This window comes from Pieris rapae, chromosome 6 (genome assembly GCF_905147795.1).
Source record: "Pieris rapae chromosome 6, ilPieRapa1.1, whole genome shotgun sequence".
NCBI lineage: Eukaryota > Metazoa > Arthropoda > Insecta > Lepidoptera > Pieridae > Pieris > Pieris rapae.
In genome coordinates this window covers 8073808-8093153 of record NC_059514.1, presented here as the reverse complement: position 1 = coordinate 8093153, position 19346 = coordinate 8073808, and the positions used below count along the sequence as shown (strand labels likewise).

The 19346-nt window shown below is 33.4% G+C and overlaps 1 protein-coding gene across 5 annotated transcripts; it reads left to right on the top strand.

Moving 5' to 3' along the window:
- Positions 1–299: 299 nt before the first annotated feature.
- Positions 300–18703, top strand: LOC110992949 (nuclear factor related to kappa-B-binding protein). 5 transcript variants are annotated; one of them, XM_022258960.2, is made up of 23 exons: positions 300–1075; positions 1150–1449; positions 1627–1740; positions 1847–2202; positions 2524–2636; positions 3381–3614; positions 4729–4841; positions 5360–5478; positions 5934–6050; positions 6352–6528; positions 6708–6854; positions 7209–7308; positions 8009–8629; positions 9666–9767; positions 10178–10270; positions 10776–10872; positions 11172–11233; positions 11382–12212; positions 12851–13015; positions 13525–13600; positions 14559–14614; positions 15037–15087; positions 16113–18703. In XM_022258960.2, the coding sequence occupies exons 1-23, from the start codon at positions 641–643 to the stop codon at positions 16242–16244; spliced, it is 4611 nt and encodes a 1536-aa protein (XP_022114652.2). In that variant the 5' UTR covers positions 300–640; the 3' UTR covers positions 16245–18703. The 5 variants fall into 5 exon arrangements, with proteins under 5 accessions (XP_022114652.2, XP_022114655.2, XP_022114653.2 ...); XM_022258963.2 differs by having other exon boundaries at positions 301–1075; positions 3396–3614; XM_022258961.2 differs by having other exon boundaries at positions 301–1075; positions 3396–3614; positions 11169–11233.
- The last annotated feature ends 643 nt before the right edge of the window (positions 18704–19346 follow it).

Sequence of the window (19346 nt, the reverse complement as noted above, 5' to 3'; positions counted from 1 at the left end):
GTAGTTTCTATCAAAAATATCGTAATGTTTTAATGATTTCTGGACTAATTAAAAAAACTAGTAGAAAGTAAACTTAAGTAGCATTTAGAAAAGGTATTAATGTATTTGTCATTTTATTTAATCCGTCGCAGACAACGTCATAGGCTCAAACTAGTTAATAGAGGTACCCGTAAGAATAAAAAGTATGATAAAGTCTATAGCTTTATTTTATTATCTGTAAAATACATCCATAGACAAGTACATAGACTGTAGTACTTCATAGATTATCCACAATATGCATTTAAATTCCATTTCGTAAATTGTATGGGCAAAATGTCGCTGATCTTGGTTGTCAAGCTATTTTCTCATCGCAATGTGCCGTTCTGGCGCATAGTATGTATGAAAAATTTCAGTTTGGCGTGTGCGTTGCATTTTATTTTAGACAAGACTTGACGGCTATTTAAAAAACTCCATGGCTTTCTATTGGATAGCGATACATCGTTGGTTCGGATTTTCGTAAACATCGTATACGAAACAAGACTTATTTACAGTCTAATGGGAGTAAAATAAATGTTTATAAGAACTTATTAACAGAGCCTTACCTTAAAAAAGAAGTAGTTAATTTTGTTTTTGAGCAAGCAAGCGCTAATACTTTAGAACCATGGAAGAGAAGGCGGATAGTGATCAAAGTTTCAGTGAAGAGAGTAGCAGTAGTTCATCAGATAGTTCTAGCGAAAGTTCTGAGAGTGATGAGGAGATTATGGAGCAAGTTCGCATACTAGGTCATACATTGGAACTTCCTCAAGACCTCTGTGAAGATCCTAACTTATTTAAAGAGTTCTTCTCTATGAAAACCTGGGACAGTTTGGCTGAAAAACACAAAGATCAGCTTAAAGAGTTATTGCCAAAATTTGAAGAAAATGATGAAGAGGAGAAGCAAGCAACCCTGAAAATGCTTTTTAATCATGAACCCTTTCATTTTACATCTCCTTTAACTTGTTTCTTTAAGAATTTAAGGCAAGGTAATTATAGGCCTGATATTGCACGGATGAGAAAGTTTCTGACAAAAGCTAGAGCAAAACAACAGAGGCATAAGGTCAAATATTTAAATTATAATCTTTAGTTACTGTTTTTTTTTTGTATGTATTAATGTTCGAATTATTGTTTCAGATAAAGTCATTTTATGCAAAGTTGTTGCCTGAAGTTCTCATATCCAGAGAACGATTATTGGCAGTGGCAAAGTCATCTCCGCCAGGTCAAATTCCACCTATACCATTACTTCCACCTAAGCCATCATCAAAAAACAACTACAAACCATTGTATGTACGAGCAAGACATAGATACTTTGAGGAGTTAACAGCTATATGGAGTGAAGTTGGCTGTCAAGGGTCAGACGATGAAAACTATCCAGAAGGCCCACCTGAACATTTCTCAAAGAGGAGGAAACGAAATAATGCAGTCCAAACACAGGTATTACACTCGATATGGTTATAATGAAAGCTGACTAATTTTTTAAAATTAATATCATGAAAATAGTACTATTTATGCAAAATAACTGGAAAAAGAAACTGTATTGTAAGCAGGATAAGTCATTCCAAATATATCTATGACACAAACAATTTCCATAATTTTATTATATTATTACAGAGTGGTGATTCCAATGTATCTGGTACATTGGGTAGTGGGGAACTGGTCCTTCCATCTTTAGCATGTTTAAAAAATGTTTTGTCTACACATAGAGCAAGGCGACAACATAGGGAGGTAGTTTATTTAATCATTTATGTAACATTTATTGTCTTGAAATATATGACATACCTAATTCAAATACAAATAACAATACAATTACTACAAGGTCCCTTTATTTCAGACTCATCCAGAACTCAATACCACAGGTATAACATTAGAAGATATTAAACAAAGAGTGTCTTTAATGAATGGAGCAAAAAAACTAATGTTTGGTGGGCCTAAAGCAGAAATACCAATACAAAAAGTTAGAAAAGGCATAAAAAGGGAGCAGCATAGGGGTAAAGATTTTAAACAACCCCAAAAAAGAACAAAAGATGATGAAAACAGTGAAAATAAACTTCTACCACATATAAAGATAAAGTGTGAGCAAGAGGAGTCAGATTCAGAAAGTTGCTTCTTTGAACAAACAAGCCCAAGACATAAGAAAGTTATTGACCATGCCGATATAAAGCAAGAAGTTGATAGTGAGAACCAAAAGTAAGTTTCCTTTTCTTAGACATCTCACGGTAAATATTTAGTAGAACGTAAAAGTGGAAAAAAATATTAATTCACTTTATATTTTTAAATCATATTGATGAATCATATGAAATATGACTTAGACAATGCTTAGTATCATAATATTTTTTGGCACAGTTTTATACAGTAAAATAATACTACTTATTAATATATAGAATTTTTTCAAAAAACTTCGAAAATAAAAGAGTAGGTTATCAATTTGACATGTAATTATTTTAGTCATAAATGATATCTGAAAAATCAAGATTAATTTGTTGTCTTAAAAGTATATTTTGATTCCAGCTCAAGATTTGATATTCTTGAGAAAAGTATTAAAAAGGAGCCTCAAGATTCACAAAGCAATTCAAAGATGAATCAGCCTGTACCTATTAAGTTGGAAGATTTGGATGGCATAGGTATATATTTTTTGTTATTAGATAAAAATGTTTATTATTAATATACAGGATGGTCCAACTAGTGACGTCAATAATTGTTTTAAGATTCCTCACACCTGGTGGTGTACGAAAATACCACATGTATGTTCCGCAATTTTTGACAATCATTTCACAGAATAAAAACTGCGAAATAACTACTACAAAAAAATATGAATTTTTGAAATCTCGCTCGCAGAAGACCTTCAAAAAACACAAAAAAACTACAAAAATCGCGGAACATAAATGGGGTATTTTCGTACACCTCCAGGTGTGAGGAATCTAAAAAAAAATTTGACGTCACCAGTTGGACCATCCTGTATATTTTTTAGTTATTATAACTTAATGTAATATGAGATTAATGTAATGCTACTATGGTTTGTTGTAGTAATAATATGAAATATAATATTTTGAAAAAAATTAAATTCAAAACCTTAGTGAAATATTATTAATGGCATAATTTATTTTTCTTGTATAAGTATAAGATCCCCTCCAGAAAAATGTGAACTAATATCTCATAAACCTCTAAACTTATTATGATTCCATAAGTTTGCAATATACCTGATTTAAGTAAGAGCATCGCAATACGACATTCAGTTTCCGAGAAACTTGTGAACAAACATGCATATACTTACAAAATAAAGCACACATTTTTGAAGCCAATACTAAAATATAACCCTATTTTCTTAAGTTCTTTTTAATGGCTGTTTAAACCCAAAGTTCGAAAAGTTAATTCTTCTATAGACATGATGGCGCTCCCAGTAGAGCTGGCCGACGACTCTATGGATTCTCCAAAGAGTCCAGACGAAGCCCTGACAGAGACCACGCATGCGAACTTTCTGTCCTTGGTCCGGGCATTGTTCCCCGCTAAGTCGGCTCATCGGGCCTCTAAAAGGGAGTTGCAGGCTCGGTGTTCTGCAGTTATGAGATCGCCCATTGCTCCGCTTAATACTTGGTATAATTGTAAGTATTGTTTTTTATTTTATACTTATAAATTTCCCAAAAAATATTTAAAATCCCAAAATATTTTTTTAAAACTTTAATTCATAGTAAAATTTTATAAGTCGCATTACCAACATGAAAATATCATTTTTAAAAGTTGTGTGTTGGTATATTAAGAGAATATATGTTCTTTGATCAGAAAGGATGTTCTCGATATCAAATGACAACAACGTGATCTGTATTCTCGAAACGTCGATTCAGGCCATTGTTAAAGCTGAGTTTTATTTTTTACTTATGCAACTTTAATGGCGTTTTGGTTTATGACATTTTCCTTTGAATTATTATAATTACGGATATATATAATAGAGAATAAACGGATTTTTTGATTTTTTTTTGAATGATTGGGCCAGTGTTTAAAATCTATACTTGTTGTAAATGTTCTAATATTAAGATTTTATGATTTGAAATTAAGTCTTAATAAGTGGCAACATATGTCGCTTCACCTAAATTATAATTTGGCGCCTAATATCAGATACGTAAATATGTAATGTATTCATTCGCATTTGAGGAGTTTTATATACAGGGCTTGTGTCATTCTTCCATTATATTTTACCATTTTAAAACATAAAATTCTACCTAAATTGTTTTTCTAATTTTAATATGTTTATATTTAAATTTTAGATATGTAAATTAGGCTAAATTTCTAAGAGTAATTCAAATCGAAATATAATTAAATAGTTAACTTTATTTGAACTCGTAAAGGTCAGAAAAAATGTATGCTTCTAAATTTAGATTAACTGCCAGTTCTCAAATTGAGTAGTTAGGACGAGAAGAACTGGTAAAAAAATCGTCCCTATATAACAACGAAAAGGATGTTGTTATAGAATCTTTATTAGCACCTCCAACCTTACATTATTTTACAGTCACAGTTATTTACTTTTTTTACATTTGCTTCTCATTATTTCTAAAAGCAGTTAATCATTTTTAAATAAAAAATCCAACTACTTTCCCACTATCAGCAAGGCACAGTTAAATAGGTACAACTACTTCCTTAAAAAGTCTACAGAACTAAGAACAATGTTTGCTCTTTACACCATTAGAGGAACTTCAACTAACTTTATTGTATGATTTATAGTATCAGATGACTGGTGTGCCGAGTTAAATTCAGCGCTGGATTTCTTAGCCGGAGAGCGGGGACCACATCCAGATGACTTCGTGCCATATCTCCAGTTCATACCAGATACTCAAGTAAGACAGTAATATATATATACATATATAGTGAGTAATTATAGACAACGCTAGCCTACACATTGCACAACACACTGTTACCAAATTAGAGGAGCTTCAATTGGAATATCTAAGACATCCACCATACACCCCGGACTTTGGTCAAAATGCAACTCTGATGAGGCAGTCGATGCCGCCTTCGAAGATTTTATTGATTCCCGTCCGAATTTTCTAGTAAAGGGAACGATAGATTAACGTTACATATAAGATGGAAAACGTGCATAGATAGCATTGGTACATAAGAACTTTGATTAATAAAATATATTCTATTATAAAACAAATATAATAATTATATAAAAAAAATCTACTTTTTGTTTTTCCCGTACAAAACGCCAATACATATGTTATTAGTCCTTACATAATTGAGATAACATAACATAATTTATTCTTTAATACGCTTAATTTTGTATACAATACTGCGATGCCATCTCATATACACCTGTGGTATACGTTTAGTATATATTTATATCTATTTACAGACATATCAATGGATAGGGGCGGGTCGCGATTGTGATGCGATTCTCAATCGATTGTGTGAGAGATGGATGCGAGCCGCCACGCCTACTCCTCAGCAACCAGATGCGCCGCCTCCACCCAGGTAAGCATATACATACGCAACACTGCGTTTGTTATATTTACAAAAATATGCATGCCGTACACACAACACACACATAAAATTGATTAAAAAATAGTTTGGAATTTTGTCAATAAAACTCTGAAATCAGATTTTGACAATGATATGTGAATATTGTTATAATTTTGTGTTATTCTCTATGGAGTTCAGATTGCATTTGTTTCTTATTTCATTTTTATTTTATAGTTTTGTGTGAGACAGAGAAACCGATCAGGTTCGATCAGGATCGGTTTCTTTATCGGTTTCCTAACGTAGAAGCGAGTGTAAGATGCGTAAACGTCTCGAATAGAAAGTCCATCGGTGCTCGGCTGGTGATCGAATCTACGACCCAGGCCAACACTGCTCGTAAAAGTTAAAAATAGAATTAAATCCTATTCTTTATTTTGTTTATGCCCATTAAATAATAGAATATGTACCAGGTACCCAACAAACTGGATTATGCGTCAGCCTACGAATACGGAAATAGCCGAGTTTAGATCTCAAGAACGACGAAGATTTGCGTCTGCATCTAAACCGTTTACATATCTACAATATGGGTATGTATGTGTATCCGTTTTAACTACACTTTAAAAAAAATCTAAAATGAGTTGAAAATATAAATTCGGTGATTACGTATTAATTAAATAGGTGTCTTACAAATTGTTATACGCAAACATTAGGTTCAGAGTTCAATCGTACCCTACCTAACTCAACAAAACATTATTTACAATTTTTTTCATCTGCTTAATATGTCAATGTCAATGCACATAAAGGGGAAAGTTTATATAGGATATATATATCCCTACGACTCGTGATTTGGATTGGAAACGGGGCTAAAACTTATGTTGTTGGGTGTAGATATAAGTCAGTAGTGGGTCCGGCGAGTGGCGTACGTGCGAGCGCCGGTGGGGCGTGTACGTCCCTGGTGACGCCTCAACGACCTCGCGCTGCGGGATTTTTGGCTCTTCTGAGGGACGCATTAGCCAGACTGCCTAATGGAGAGGGTACACGGCGGGACTTACTAATGATGCTTAAGTATGTATAATGTTTAGTTAATAAAAGTATGTAGCGATTTAAATAAAAAAATACTATTCCTTAAGTTGGAATCGTCACAAAAAAATCAATAAAATAATAATTTATATTAATTAATTTGGGGAAAAGTAAGGATCATTAGCAATAATTTTATAATATTACATATCTTCTTCTTTCCTCAGAATGTCCCAATGGATCATTCCATGTACCGATCAAGCGCTATCGTCAGCTATTTCGACGGCGTTGGACAGACTCGTTGCAATAAAAAGAGATCCTATAGTTAAATACGATCAGAGGGCCGCTATTTGGACGTACTTGCATAGAAATAGGTAAGTTTTATAGATTGTCTGGATCGAAGGTCCATTTACATCTGATGTTTAACTCTCCAGAAACCAGACACTTTCCTGGGCAGGGACAATAATTTAGATTTTTATAGAGATAGAGAGAGACAGAGAGCAGTATTGTCTTGAAGAAAATAATTATATATAAGTAGCACGAAACCAATCTGAGGCTTTTTTTAATGTAATAGGACAGACCGGCTCATCTGATGTTAAGTGAATACCGCTGCCCATGGATACATTTACTCACAGAAGGCTTGAAAATGCGATGCCGGCCTTTGAGGCTGAAGGCCACTGTTTTATTAACATATGATCTAACTATAATTCTTAAATATAACTTTCTAGAACTGAAGAAGATTGGTTGAAATGCAGCAATACTCGGAATCGGGCGATTAAGTCAATTGCGACTGATCCTTCGCCAAAAACGCAAGTCAATGTTAATCATGTATGTATGAATGAAAAGTAATTTTATGCAATTATGTTACTGAAATTAATGGTTTATGGGCTAATTTATTCGGAAAGTCACAGTCTTGTCTTGAGCGCTGTCAAATATGACGAACTTTTTAGGGTCTTCAAGTATTACGTAAGCACTGAAGGGAGGGGAGGGTATTTGATTGTCTTATTTGGTTTTAACGTCTACCCGCACTTCAACACGACAACCCCCTAGCTTTAGGCCTCTTAGAAACGACGGACATGTGTATCGTCTGAAAAGGGCGAAACTTGCCGCAGTCTGATAATCTACGGATCTTACGGAGGAAATAAACAAATTATTGAATTTGCGTTCCCTAATTGCCATAACTTCAAATGAAATCTTATAAAAGGCAAGAGGCTGATTGCAGATGGATTGAAATAAAAATAAATATTACCCGCACATTGTCTGTCATAAAGATTATTTCACAGCGTTTACTTTAAGCTAGTTTTGAACTGAACTGAACTGAAGACAATTCTGTCTTGGTTTATCCAATAAATTTGACAGATCTCAAGACGAGATTGTGATTTGATATACGAATTAGACCTTTAGAAACACATAACGTTAAGACTGCATATTGAAGCTAAAGATTGATCTTGATACGGAACTAAATATGGACCTAAGTCTCTCAATATTACTCAAAGACTAATTTTAACAATTTTATATAACTTTTCAGATGGAAGTCGAAGTAGGAAGCAGCGATGATATACAACTAGATGGTTCAGATACTGATGTGGATGTAGATGATAGTGGCTCTTCAGCCAATCTCTGTCAATTATCCTCAGCACAACTACTCATGCAAGCTACACAGGCCCAGACGAAACCCAAAACGCCCTCACCTAAAGTTAAACCAAGTCCTAAACCAAAAATAATCAAACAAATATCACCAAAAGCACTCAAAATAAATCAGATTAAACAAAAGAGTATTTTAGCGCAAAAGTTGAAAAATACAAAACTTATCAAGCCAAATCCTAAATCGCCGAAGCCGATTCAATCACCTAAAAGTTTAACTTCCCCTAAAACTATAGCGTCCCCTAGGCCAGGCGTTCCGTCAACTAAACCCAGTGCCGCGTCCCCTAAACCGAGTGTTGCGTCTCCCAAACCTAGCGTCGCCTCTCCTAAACCTAGTGTGGCCTCCCCTAAACCGAGTGTTGCATCTCCTAAACCTAGTGTTTCCTCGCCTAAGCCAATACAAAAGCCGCAAAGTAAAAGCATGTTATCAAATGAGATGAATGCAGCACGGACGCCTATTGTCAAACAAAAGTCTTTATCCAAAATAGAGACTTCACAGATTATGGTAAGTTTATTTTTCATAATCTTCATTTTATGTTCTGTGTTACGACTAAACCACTGGACTGATTTAAATGATATTTTTAAGTAAAAAAAAGGGTTTCATTGCATAGTGAAAATGGTTACGGTTTTTTATTAAAGTCAAATTCCAAATATAAAATATAAATATTTTCTGTCAGTTCTCAAAGCTGTGTACGTATATGTTTTAGTTAGTTAAATAATGTTTATAATACAAAAGTTTAAAGCCCATATTAAATAGGGTTTCTTATGTTCCATGTAACAAGAGTTATAGTGACTAAATAATTGTATTTTGGTGGTTTATAGTACGTATACGTAAATTGCTATTATTTTACACTTTAATTTACAAAATAATATATTTTTTGTAAATAATATAATATATCAGTATGTTACTGTTTAGGAGTGCGACAAACGCACATAAAAGTAGTTTTTAAATTTAGAGTTTATGTTGTTTAGCGTTAGGCTATCTAATATCTGTTTGCCAATAAATAATAATTGTGTGTTGTCTAATAAAACGTCTTTGCTCAAAAAACATGGACGTTAAAACTTTTAGTAGCCCTCAGTATCGATAGCCTGATATTTATGTATCTATCGTGTTCTTAATAGTCAAGTCCTGCCTGCTATGTCAGGCATATAAGACTGATTTGATGAGTACGCCGTCATTGATTCTAAGCTATGACGATTCCTTTACCGTACTTTACTACTACTGCCGTGTTTCGATTATCTCACGGTTATTCGCCATAAGAATCGTATAAAATTATGTTTAATTTCGTTTTTAAGTTAAGCTTTTAAATAACTATATCCACTCAAAATCTTTTATATCGACATCGAAAGGACTTAATTTTGTCGTAAAACCGATCACATTGTTATTAAGAACTTAATACAATAGAATTCAGCCGGGACCTTTGATTTTATTTGATGTCAATATAACCGGTATGTTGTTCTGAACGATGTCGTAACCGGTTTTGACTGTAATTCTTAATAAAGTGTTCTACGATGTTTTTTATGTCAAAGTGCATTTTCAGACCTCTACTTCGAATCTGCCGTCTTCTATTGCCGTGCCGACATTAATACAGTCAAATGTAACGACGTCTATACAACAGAATACTATTATTCAGAATACAAAGGTAATCTTATACTATTATAATGAAAGTAAGTATGGAGGAGGTCATAGGTTTTTTTATAATATGTATGTGTCGAAGCCAGCTAGCGACTGCTTTATGTGTATAAAAACATATTTTAAATCCAGTTTTTGGTTTCCAAAGTAAAAATTTTGTTTTTTTTAACAAAAAAAGATTTATCTTCGGGCTGTCACACCATGTCATTTGTTTTATTAGAATGGTAGCACCATGCAATATACTTAGAGATCTTGCAGGTTGTAAATGTGTCAATTGTCAAAGTCAATTTGTCAGTAGTGCGTAGGAGTACTCGACTTCCTTTCCGAACGGCGCCTGCGGCGGACGAGCGCTAGTAACACCAATTTCGTAATTATTCATCGCATTGAATCTACGAAAACTATATATGCTTATTATTGCAGGCCCAAGTGACCCGTTCGTTGCTTATTAGGCCACCAGTGGTGCACACCACGGCAACTGTGACTGCGGTCACTGTATGCACACCTTCCAGTCAGGTAAATATATTTATGTCTTTAAAAGTACGTTATAAATTATGTAAATCCTGCACCGTATTTGTTACCATGGTTACATTTATTCCGTACTAGTGACCCGCCCCAGCTTCGCACGAGTGCAATGCTGATGAAAAGCAGGTTTTTATTATGTATTGTTATTTTCGTCGCTGGAAAGCTCCGATAATATACGCGTTCGATAGCTGCTAAATAAGCTGTAATGGGCTGTATAGATCTATATTAAATGAACAATGTATTCAAGGTATTTAATTGGTTAAGGATTAATGCTGTATTTATCAAAATCGCTTCGAAAATTAGCCATTATTTGTCGTAAAAAGTAAATGACAAAAAAAAGTTATTGTGGGTTATCCATAAGAGATAGACATATACCATCTAGGACTTTTCTGTAGACCTTTTCAAAGTGTTTACATTATATTGATAAAACTGGTAGGGTTCTATAACAAATACACTATTATCTATATTAATAAGGTTGATTTAATATTAATTGTAGGTGGTTTCGAGTGCGCGTCGCGGCGTTGTCCGAGTACTGAGTCCGGCCACAGCTGCGGGGAAGTCCCTCATATCACCACGAGCTCTTATGCAGCAACGTGAGTTATTTTAGACTATTTTTCTATGTTATTCTAGTTCGTATTAAAATAATAAATGTTCAACCCTAAATGTTAATAACTAATTTTTGGATCGTTTTGATATTTTTATAGAAAAGTTGCTGGTCAGCTTTCTGTGTCACATGTGTCAAATATTTACACACAGTACGAATAAGTGCAAATTGTGCACATTAGTCGCCGGCCGTGGACGTATTTTTATTTATTATATGACGCTTCACGGGTGTTTATATTGGTAATAAGCAATTCATATCATATAGTCAGTCATATATTTTTTACAGCAGCGACTACAACAGCAAAGAAGCGACCTTCGTTGCCTTCGACGGCTGTAGCAACGACCGTACAGGTATAATTTCTGCATTTTTTTAAATATAGTGACAACGTAATATGAGATCTTAAAACGCATCTTTGTCTTGTAATATGGGTAGTATTATGTGATTGGATCTCATAAATTAAAAAAAAGTTAATATTGATGACATCAAATCTTGTTGCAGAGTACAACAGTCACCAATGTTGTTAGTAGTGTGACTACTCCTGTGACGTCGTCAATCACGACTCGTACTGTCCAATTACCAGGAGGTCGGACTGTCCAATTGTCAAACCAAACTGTCCAGTTAGCAGGCGGACAAGCTGTTCAATTATCTGGCCACACCCTCCAACTTTCATCCCTTCAATTACCAACTCATAGTGTCCGTTTACCAAGCGGTCAAACTGTCCAGTTAGCTTCCCCACAAACAGTTCAAGCAATACGAGCGGTGAACCAAAAGAATCAAAATCCTCGCGCCCAAACGCCAACCGTCCGGCCGACAGTCCAAATACCGGTGTCTTCTGTACAATTAGCGGGACAAACGGTGCAAATAGGCGGGCAGACTGTCCAATTGGGCCAAAGCGTACAGTTAACCGGACACACGGTTAAGCTCCCGAGTGGGCAGAGTGTACAAGTTGCTAGTCAAAATGTGCTTCCAACCCAAAGTGTCCAATTACCAAGCGGACAAACGGTACAGTTGGGTGGAAATGTCCAGTCAATGTTGAGCGGTCAAAACGTTCAATTGTCCAATCAATTATCGACACAATTGGGGGGCCAGACAGTACAATTAGGCAATCAAATACAGTTGAGCGGACAAACAGTTCAGTTGCCCAGTGGTCAAACGTTACAACTGAGTGGTCAAACGGTCCAACTGTCCAGTGGCCAAACATTACAGTTGGCCAGTGGGCAAACGCTACAGTTGAACCAAACGCCCAAATCCATAGCTCAAGTGAGGACCCAAGCTACGGGAGACAAACCGACGCAGCCAATAGTGGCTAAACTATTAACCAATGCACAGGTAAGTCGTTTTTCACAGAAACATCTAGAATCTACGCGGAATTCTTATTTGCTACGCTAGTTATTTCTTTACAAAATCGGACTCTTTAATTGTCTATTAAGTTATTATAAAACTATGTTTATTTAACATTCAGATAAGTTTGTATTCATTACATTTTATTTTTGTTACTTTTTTTCGTATCCTTATTTTTATAAATTCAAAATTCGAGCTTACTCCTTAAAGGCCGGCAACGCACCCACTAAAAATGGGTTTCTATGGGCTGCGATGACTGCCATTTTTGTTTGCTCGTTTGTCCCCCTATTATATATAAAAAAATAACAGCTATTAGCATCGGAACAGATTTAAGAAATAAAGAATCGTATTTAAGTATATATTTATTTTCGAGATTAAAAATATAATTTGAAATTATTCAAAAAGATTTTTTGATAAATAAAAATTATTGGTTGGAAATAAATAAATAAAAAAAAATTGGTTATTTATATATTGTCAGACAATACAGTTCCTAAATGAATTACTTATAGTGTCAGTATCAGTAGTATAGAAATACATATAACAATGAAAGGTACGTTTATTATAAAGCTAAATAAAATTGTCGTTTGTTGATTGATATAAAACTTATTTATTAATACATTTTTCAGGGCCAAATGATATCCTTAGAGGGAGTCATGAATCGGAACATGGGCGGGGTGGTGGGAGTGGGAAGTGGGCGTGGTCGGGGCGTGAGAGTATTATCTCCTACGACACGTCTCACAAGACCAGTTTTGTTGACCTCCGGGAAGCCGTTGCATAATATTATTTTACAGGTAATTCTTTAAAATATAACTATTTATCTGATCTGTACGTGGATTAAAAAATAATTCAAAGACGCTAAAACTTCTTTAGGATGTTAAACAAAGTAGGTTGGTATTAAAAAAAATCGGTCCAGCCGCTTAAGAGGAGGACAGTGACAAGCACTCGTTCAGTAGAATTATATACTAGCTGACCCGGCAAACGTTGTTTTGCCATGTTTTTGTGCCAAAAAATTAAATAAGGGATGATTGTAGAGGGGTGAAAATTTAGGGTTGCATGTATTTTTGTATGGTGTATCGTAAAAAAATAAAAACGAAAAATTTTGTCTAAAAAATAAATAAATAAAATTTAGGGGTGGACCACCCTTAACATTTAGGGGGATGAAAAATAGATGTTGTTCGATTCTCAGACCTATCCAATACGCACACAAAATTTCATGAGAATCGGTCGAGCCGTTTCGGAGGAGTTCGGTTACTAACCCCGTGACACAAGAATTTTATATATAACATATTTTATATTTCAGAGTGACGGTAACGCAATACGGGTTCCTGTCAGTAGCGGTGCGGCAACGTCGCAGACAATTGTTATTAGTAATATAGGTGAGGGATTAATTATTATTACTTAACTGTGATTTTTAAGTCCGAAGAATTCTGACAGTTATCATTTCGTCAAGTCAGAGATGGCGAACCTTTTTGGCCGGGCGCGTTTTTTAAATTCGTTTATGAATGTCAGAATTCATTTCACAGTTTTAAAAGATGTAAAATTTGTATTTAACATCATTAATGAGGGATATGATTTTTTTTACAATTTATTAATGTTTTTTACTTTAAGAGAGATGTTCTAATAATGGTAAGTGGTGCTACAACCCTTGTGTCTTAAGATTGCATCCGTTTCTTTGATAATTTTGATTGTTTCCCCACAATGTTATCCTTTTCATCGTACGAACAAGTACTAGATACCTACATAGAAAGTTCAGTGTAGTACAGCCGGGTATCGAAATTACAACCTCTGGGATGTCGGACGCTAAAGCCTCAAGGCCAACTGCTGATAAAAGATATAAAAACAATATTTTACTTAATAATTTGTGAAATTAAATCATAAATACAAAGACATTCTTGGACTAGTGGCTTCACACTGCGACTCATCCTCGAGGTTGTGAGTTCGATCAGAGGCTGTGTACCAATGGAATTTCTGTCTGTGCTTTAACTTTCGCTGGAACGGTGAAGGAAAACGGCGGTAAGGAAACCAGCTTGTCTTAGACCCAAAAAGACGAAGGTGTGTGTCTTGCACTGGAGGCTGATCACCAACACTCACGATCACATAGACCTAAGAAGGTTGTCGAGCAATTGATTTGTTTTTTTTTTGTATGTATGTGCATTCAAATCTACAAATTTTGTTTGTTTTTTGTTCCAGCAGTACCTTTAAACCATTAAAATATGTTTGAACTCGTTTTTATAAGAACATTATATTTATTGGCAGCGAATTTATATATATTTGATATTCATTATGAAAAATAAATAATATTGAAATTTTTATACCATTTGTTTCACATTTTAGGTGCCCAATCTGCAAATACAACAACGACTACTGCTCCAGTTCTGAAATTGCAGCAGGTATGTACAACCTTAATTATTAAAATTATATTTTTTTTATTTTATTAAATTGAAAAATAAAACTTGAGATAAATAAATCAATTTTCTTAAACAAAAAGCCACTTATTTGGAAACATACTTTTAGTTCTCCAATTGACAGCCATATCATAAAAGATGGACTACATGTAGTATCTAGTAGACTATATTATATAGTAGTGTTTGTGACCATAGTTCCGAATACATATTTTTTTATAAAAAGAATGGGAGACTATATTTACATTATAATAATTTATATTTCATCCTATATCCTTAATATAATATCAAATAATGTTAACATTTTTAAAACAGTGTTATTTGTTACCATGGTAACGTTTAAAAGCCTGTAGCAAAGAGAATCCATCCAAAAATGGCCTATAGCTATTTAATAAGACAATTTATTATAGGTGAATCCATTACAACAAGTTAAACTAGCGCAAGGAATAAAAATTCAACAGGTGATAATTTAATATATGCATGGGTTTTTGCACTGCAAATTATATACAAATCTGAATTAGTATTAACACAAAAAATGATAATATAAGTTTATGGGCCAGAAAATGCATGCTTATTATATTAATTAACTAATGTAGGATTTGAAATCGTTCAAAACAATATAATATTTTTTTGTGTTACGCAAGTATTATATAAAATAAAATAGTTATATATATACACAATAATATGTATATAGTAATATATTATTGTGTACATATATTTTTTAATATCTGTATGAAAGATGGTTAAACCAATAGTTTTACGTTAAAATGTGTTTTACAATAAACATAAGATAGATCGACCGATCTCTATAATATCTGGATTTAATATTAAACCTGGCTAAGAATATTTTCAATATAGTTTATTATGAAATTTGTATTTAAGTATTTATTTTATCTAGGGATTTTTTCTGAGCATGAAATATACATATATAATGGGCATGTTATAAGACTAATATCTTGAATTGGTTCTGGTTTAAATTTCGGTCATATTGAAATATTCATATACTCTTTTAATGATAAAAGTAATTTTTGATAAGTTTTAATATTAAAAGATAGACCTTTATCACAGCGTAAACACAACAATATAAAGACGGCCTGGGTTCAACCTGTGTTGATATTTTTTTACCAAAATCATAACAATTGATTGATAGATTGATAAAAACTTTAATTAGAAATTTGTCATACTAATCTAGTTTTTATTTATAAGGGAAATGGTGTTATAAGTCAAATATAATATCTGTATTAAAAAGGTTTACTTGCCATCGTCAAAAGTTATTTTTTGCTAAATTTACCAAAAGTATCATCCAAATGCAAATATTAATTATTTTTTGTAAGTTATAAATTAATGTTTTACATTACACATATTCATAATAAGTTTAACAATGTTTAACTGCTTAACTAACCAGTGCCCAAACTGCCATTTTTAAAATAAATAATTAAACCAAAACGTATACGTACGATTTTGCATTATGTTTAAAAAATTCCAGGGTGCGGTACCAAACACAGTGGCGACATCCAGCGGGATTCGAAGCGTTCTAATGGATGGACAGCATCTGAAACTGGTTGGCGGGAGACATGTTTTGGCGAGACTTTTGAGACCTGCGAACCCGCAGCAGTGATAGTCCTTTAGTTATTGAGTGTCCCAAAAAAATTGATGCGTCAAAATTAAGAATCCAATAGGATAAAAACAAAAGCTATCGTTTTTAGAAACAAAAGACAATCGCTGTCTAAATGGATAGGAACAATTCAAGTGTTTAGTCTTTGTTACAGGTTTCAATTATGCCTGGTTCCCCTATGACGTCATTGAGGAAAATAAATTCTGTTTATCTGGATTTGTATTTTAGTTGTTCAAGTAGTGGTTTACATAAGAAATTTAAGAAGGATTTTTGATGTTCAATTGTGCATAACAGTTAATATGGAGTCGTTTCTACATATGTCTGGTGGTTTAGTTGTCGAAGCAGTGATTTAATATTATTCTGAACTGATGAACTTAAAAATTCATTGGTTGATTTAAATTAGACTGAATCTTATGCGTAAGAAGTTTTTTTGTAGATTTTATTATGATATTCACTGACCTGTAGTAGACCTATATTAATTAACGCCTCTTTTGTCTCATTTATTTATATTCAAAAAGCCTTAAGTGCAACCAGGATAGAACATACAATGGGTGTTTGATAGTGTATCTTGTGTTTTCAGGCTGATGTTCTTATTGATATGCACAAAGCTAAATTGAAATGTTTTGTCTCTTTTTTATATTCAATAAGCCAAAAGAGTGACAAGGACAAAACAATGGCTATTCGACTATGAACCTCCTGATTGTATATACTTGTAAATATTGTATTAATTAACTTAGATTTGATAGTATTATTCCAAAACTACTTAGTCTAAAATTTTATATTGAGAAATGTCAAAATTTGTAAACAATATCGGAACTAAATACTAGCAACTAAAAACTAAGTACTAGCAATATACATAAAAACTTCGTACGAATTAATAGGCAACAGAACCGGTACTCTGTAAATTACAATTGCGATATCGATTTTTCTTCGGAATATCGATTTGCGTCTTGGCGTTTAAAGTACGAGAATTTTTTTGTTTAACGGATATCGAACTCGGGACCGAATCGTGACATTATCATGAAAGATTGTAACGGGATATTTTTTTTTAAAATTATTTCCAATAAAAAAGAACATTGCGATCTCAGGGTATCATATGTATGACGTCAATCAAACAGAGCTGTCCTTTTCTAAAACTACCTGAATGAAAGAGACAACTATCGGGACTGATTCGTGAGTTGACAAAATAATTACTGAAATCTTTTACGATACAAATGTAGTAGTGTTTTAACTTTCTCATGGCCAAATTGAAATTTCAAAGATATTTCGTGGTTCGGATAATTTTTCACCTCTTTCGATAAATAGTATTGCTTGCTAGTGGAACTGTTATTTATCGTCAGTTGTTTTGTAGAGATACCCATATCACTGTACACTTCATTGTTTTAGAAAAGCCAAATTACTAATATTAGTTAGTAGAAAATGTAACTGTTAGTAGGTGCTATATAATTACGAGAATGAACTGAGACCTATTAGTATCAATATACACTTTACCATAGAAACTACATTTTTATTAAAATTAGTTTTGTTCGAGTGTGGTCATGTCTGCAGCAAAAGATTGGTCAAATATGATTTTTTTTTATTGGCGCAATGTTTAACTTTATGTCTTAATATAGTAACGAAATAATTCTTTTGCGATTCGAAATTTGAATTCCTACTAGCCGAACAAAGATGCCGGCACCGCACTCGCGAGTCCTCTGGGCATTTGAAGTGTCTATGGGCAGCGGTATCACTTAACATCAGAGTCTTCTACCCGTTTGTCCCCTGTTCCATAAAAAAAAAGATTACGATTCATTTATTTCTGCATTATTAACGCTCAGGTCATTCTCTAAATTAATATAAAACAAGCAATAAGTAATGTTTTCATAACTTTTTACATTTCATGAACGTTAGGAAATAATATAGGAATGTCTTTTGTAATTCTGTGATAGATTAAACAAAATATAGTATAAGTGACAGCCCCGATGACGTTTGTGAGTTTTCCAATTTTATTGTTTATGGCGAAAATGAAAGATTTTGTAATACCAGCAGTGGTACTCTGTAACTGCCAATTTGCAGATCCCGACTTCATCTTAAGCATTATGTTTAAGTTAGAAGAAGGGAATAAAGGAAGTATTTGTTTTCTTCCAACTAACAATTTTTTTTAGACGAAATGACTGGACTGCTTCTTCTTTCGAACTCACAACTTAGCTCTACGGCTAAAGAATGTAAAAGTGTATAAAAGCCAGAAAATGTCAAAAAGTCCAGTTTATTCCCTTCTTCCTCATCATGATCACTATCGTTGTTGCAAGCAACAGAGTACCCGTGCTGTACTTGATATTGAATAGGCCATTACCCTTTATTACATTTAGTTATGTTAAATACATTTTTTATGCGTAAGAGCATGTAATACTCTTGTCTATCTCTTGAATTAATATATCTATTGAAATGTATTACTAAATAAAAACTTCTCTACTTTAATTTTTTTTTTCGGTTTTTGTTTTTTGCGGGCCTTAGACTAGAATATACCTTTGTATGAAGTTGTAGATACTAAATTGGTGTTTTTCGCACACGTGGCCGTACGTACGAACAACTTACGTACGACCAACGTACGTATGAACAACGTACGTATGTTTACCAGTCTATGGGCTAGATGAATATGTTAATATTATTTTAGTAATCAACCAATGCTGTGCTTATTTTTCCGCCAAAAGGAATGTTTGTCTTTGACAAATGACTTTTGAGTAGATCCTAGTTTTATTGTACTAGTAGTGGCGCTTTCCAAGGTATAATTTAACGATATTTTTCAGGTCGATTTCGATTTGACACCAAATTAATAGTTCTTTATTTATTATTTTGAAGATGCAAAACGGAACGTGTTATAAAGAATAATTTATGTTCACCCGCTTTTTTACGCTTACAATTCAATATTGTGTAATATAAATTATTATTTAAGGTGTACATAATCTAATTTTATTTTATTTAGTATGTTTTCATTATTTCAGTTAAAATAAACTAACGTCAATTAAGAGTTTTGGTTATTTTATTTACCGATGAATGGATGAATTTTTTTTGTTATTGAAAGAGGTCGCCGTTAAAGCATGGAATAAACAGGTCCTTTGGATGCTC

Bases quoted from the DNA above. Each gene is read 5' to 3' on its own strand.
- LOC110992949 (XM_022258959.2), top strand. From the start codon at position 641: ATGGAAGAGAAGGCGGATAGTGATCAAAGTTTCAGTGAAGAGAGTAGC. The intron at 1,741-1,846 runs GTAGTTTATTTA...CCTTTATTTCAG, and splicing joins CAAGGCGACAACATAGGGAG to ACTCATCCAGAACTCAATAC. The intron at 15,088-16,112 runs GTGATAATTTAA...AAAAAATTCCAG, and splicing joins AAGGAATAAAAATTCAACAG to GGTGCGGTACCAAACACAGT.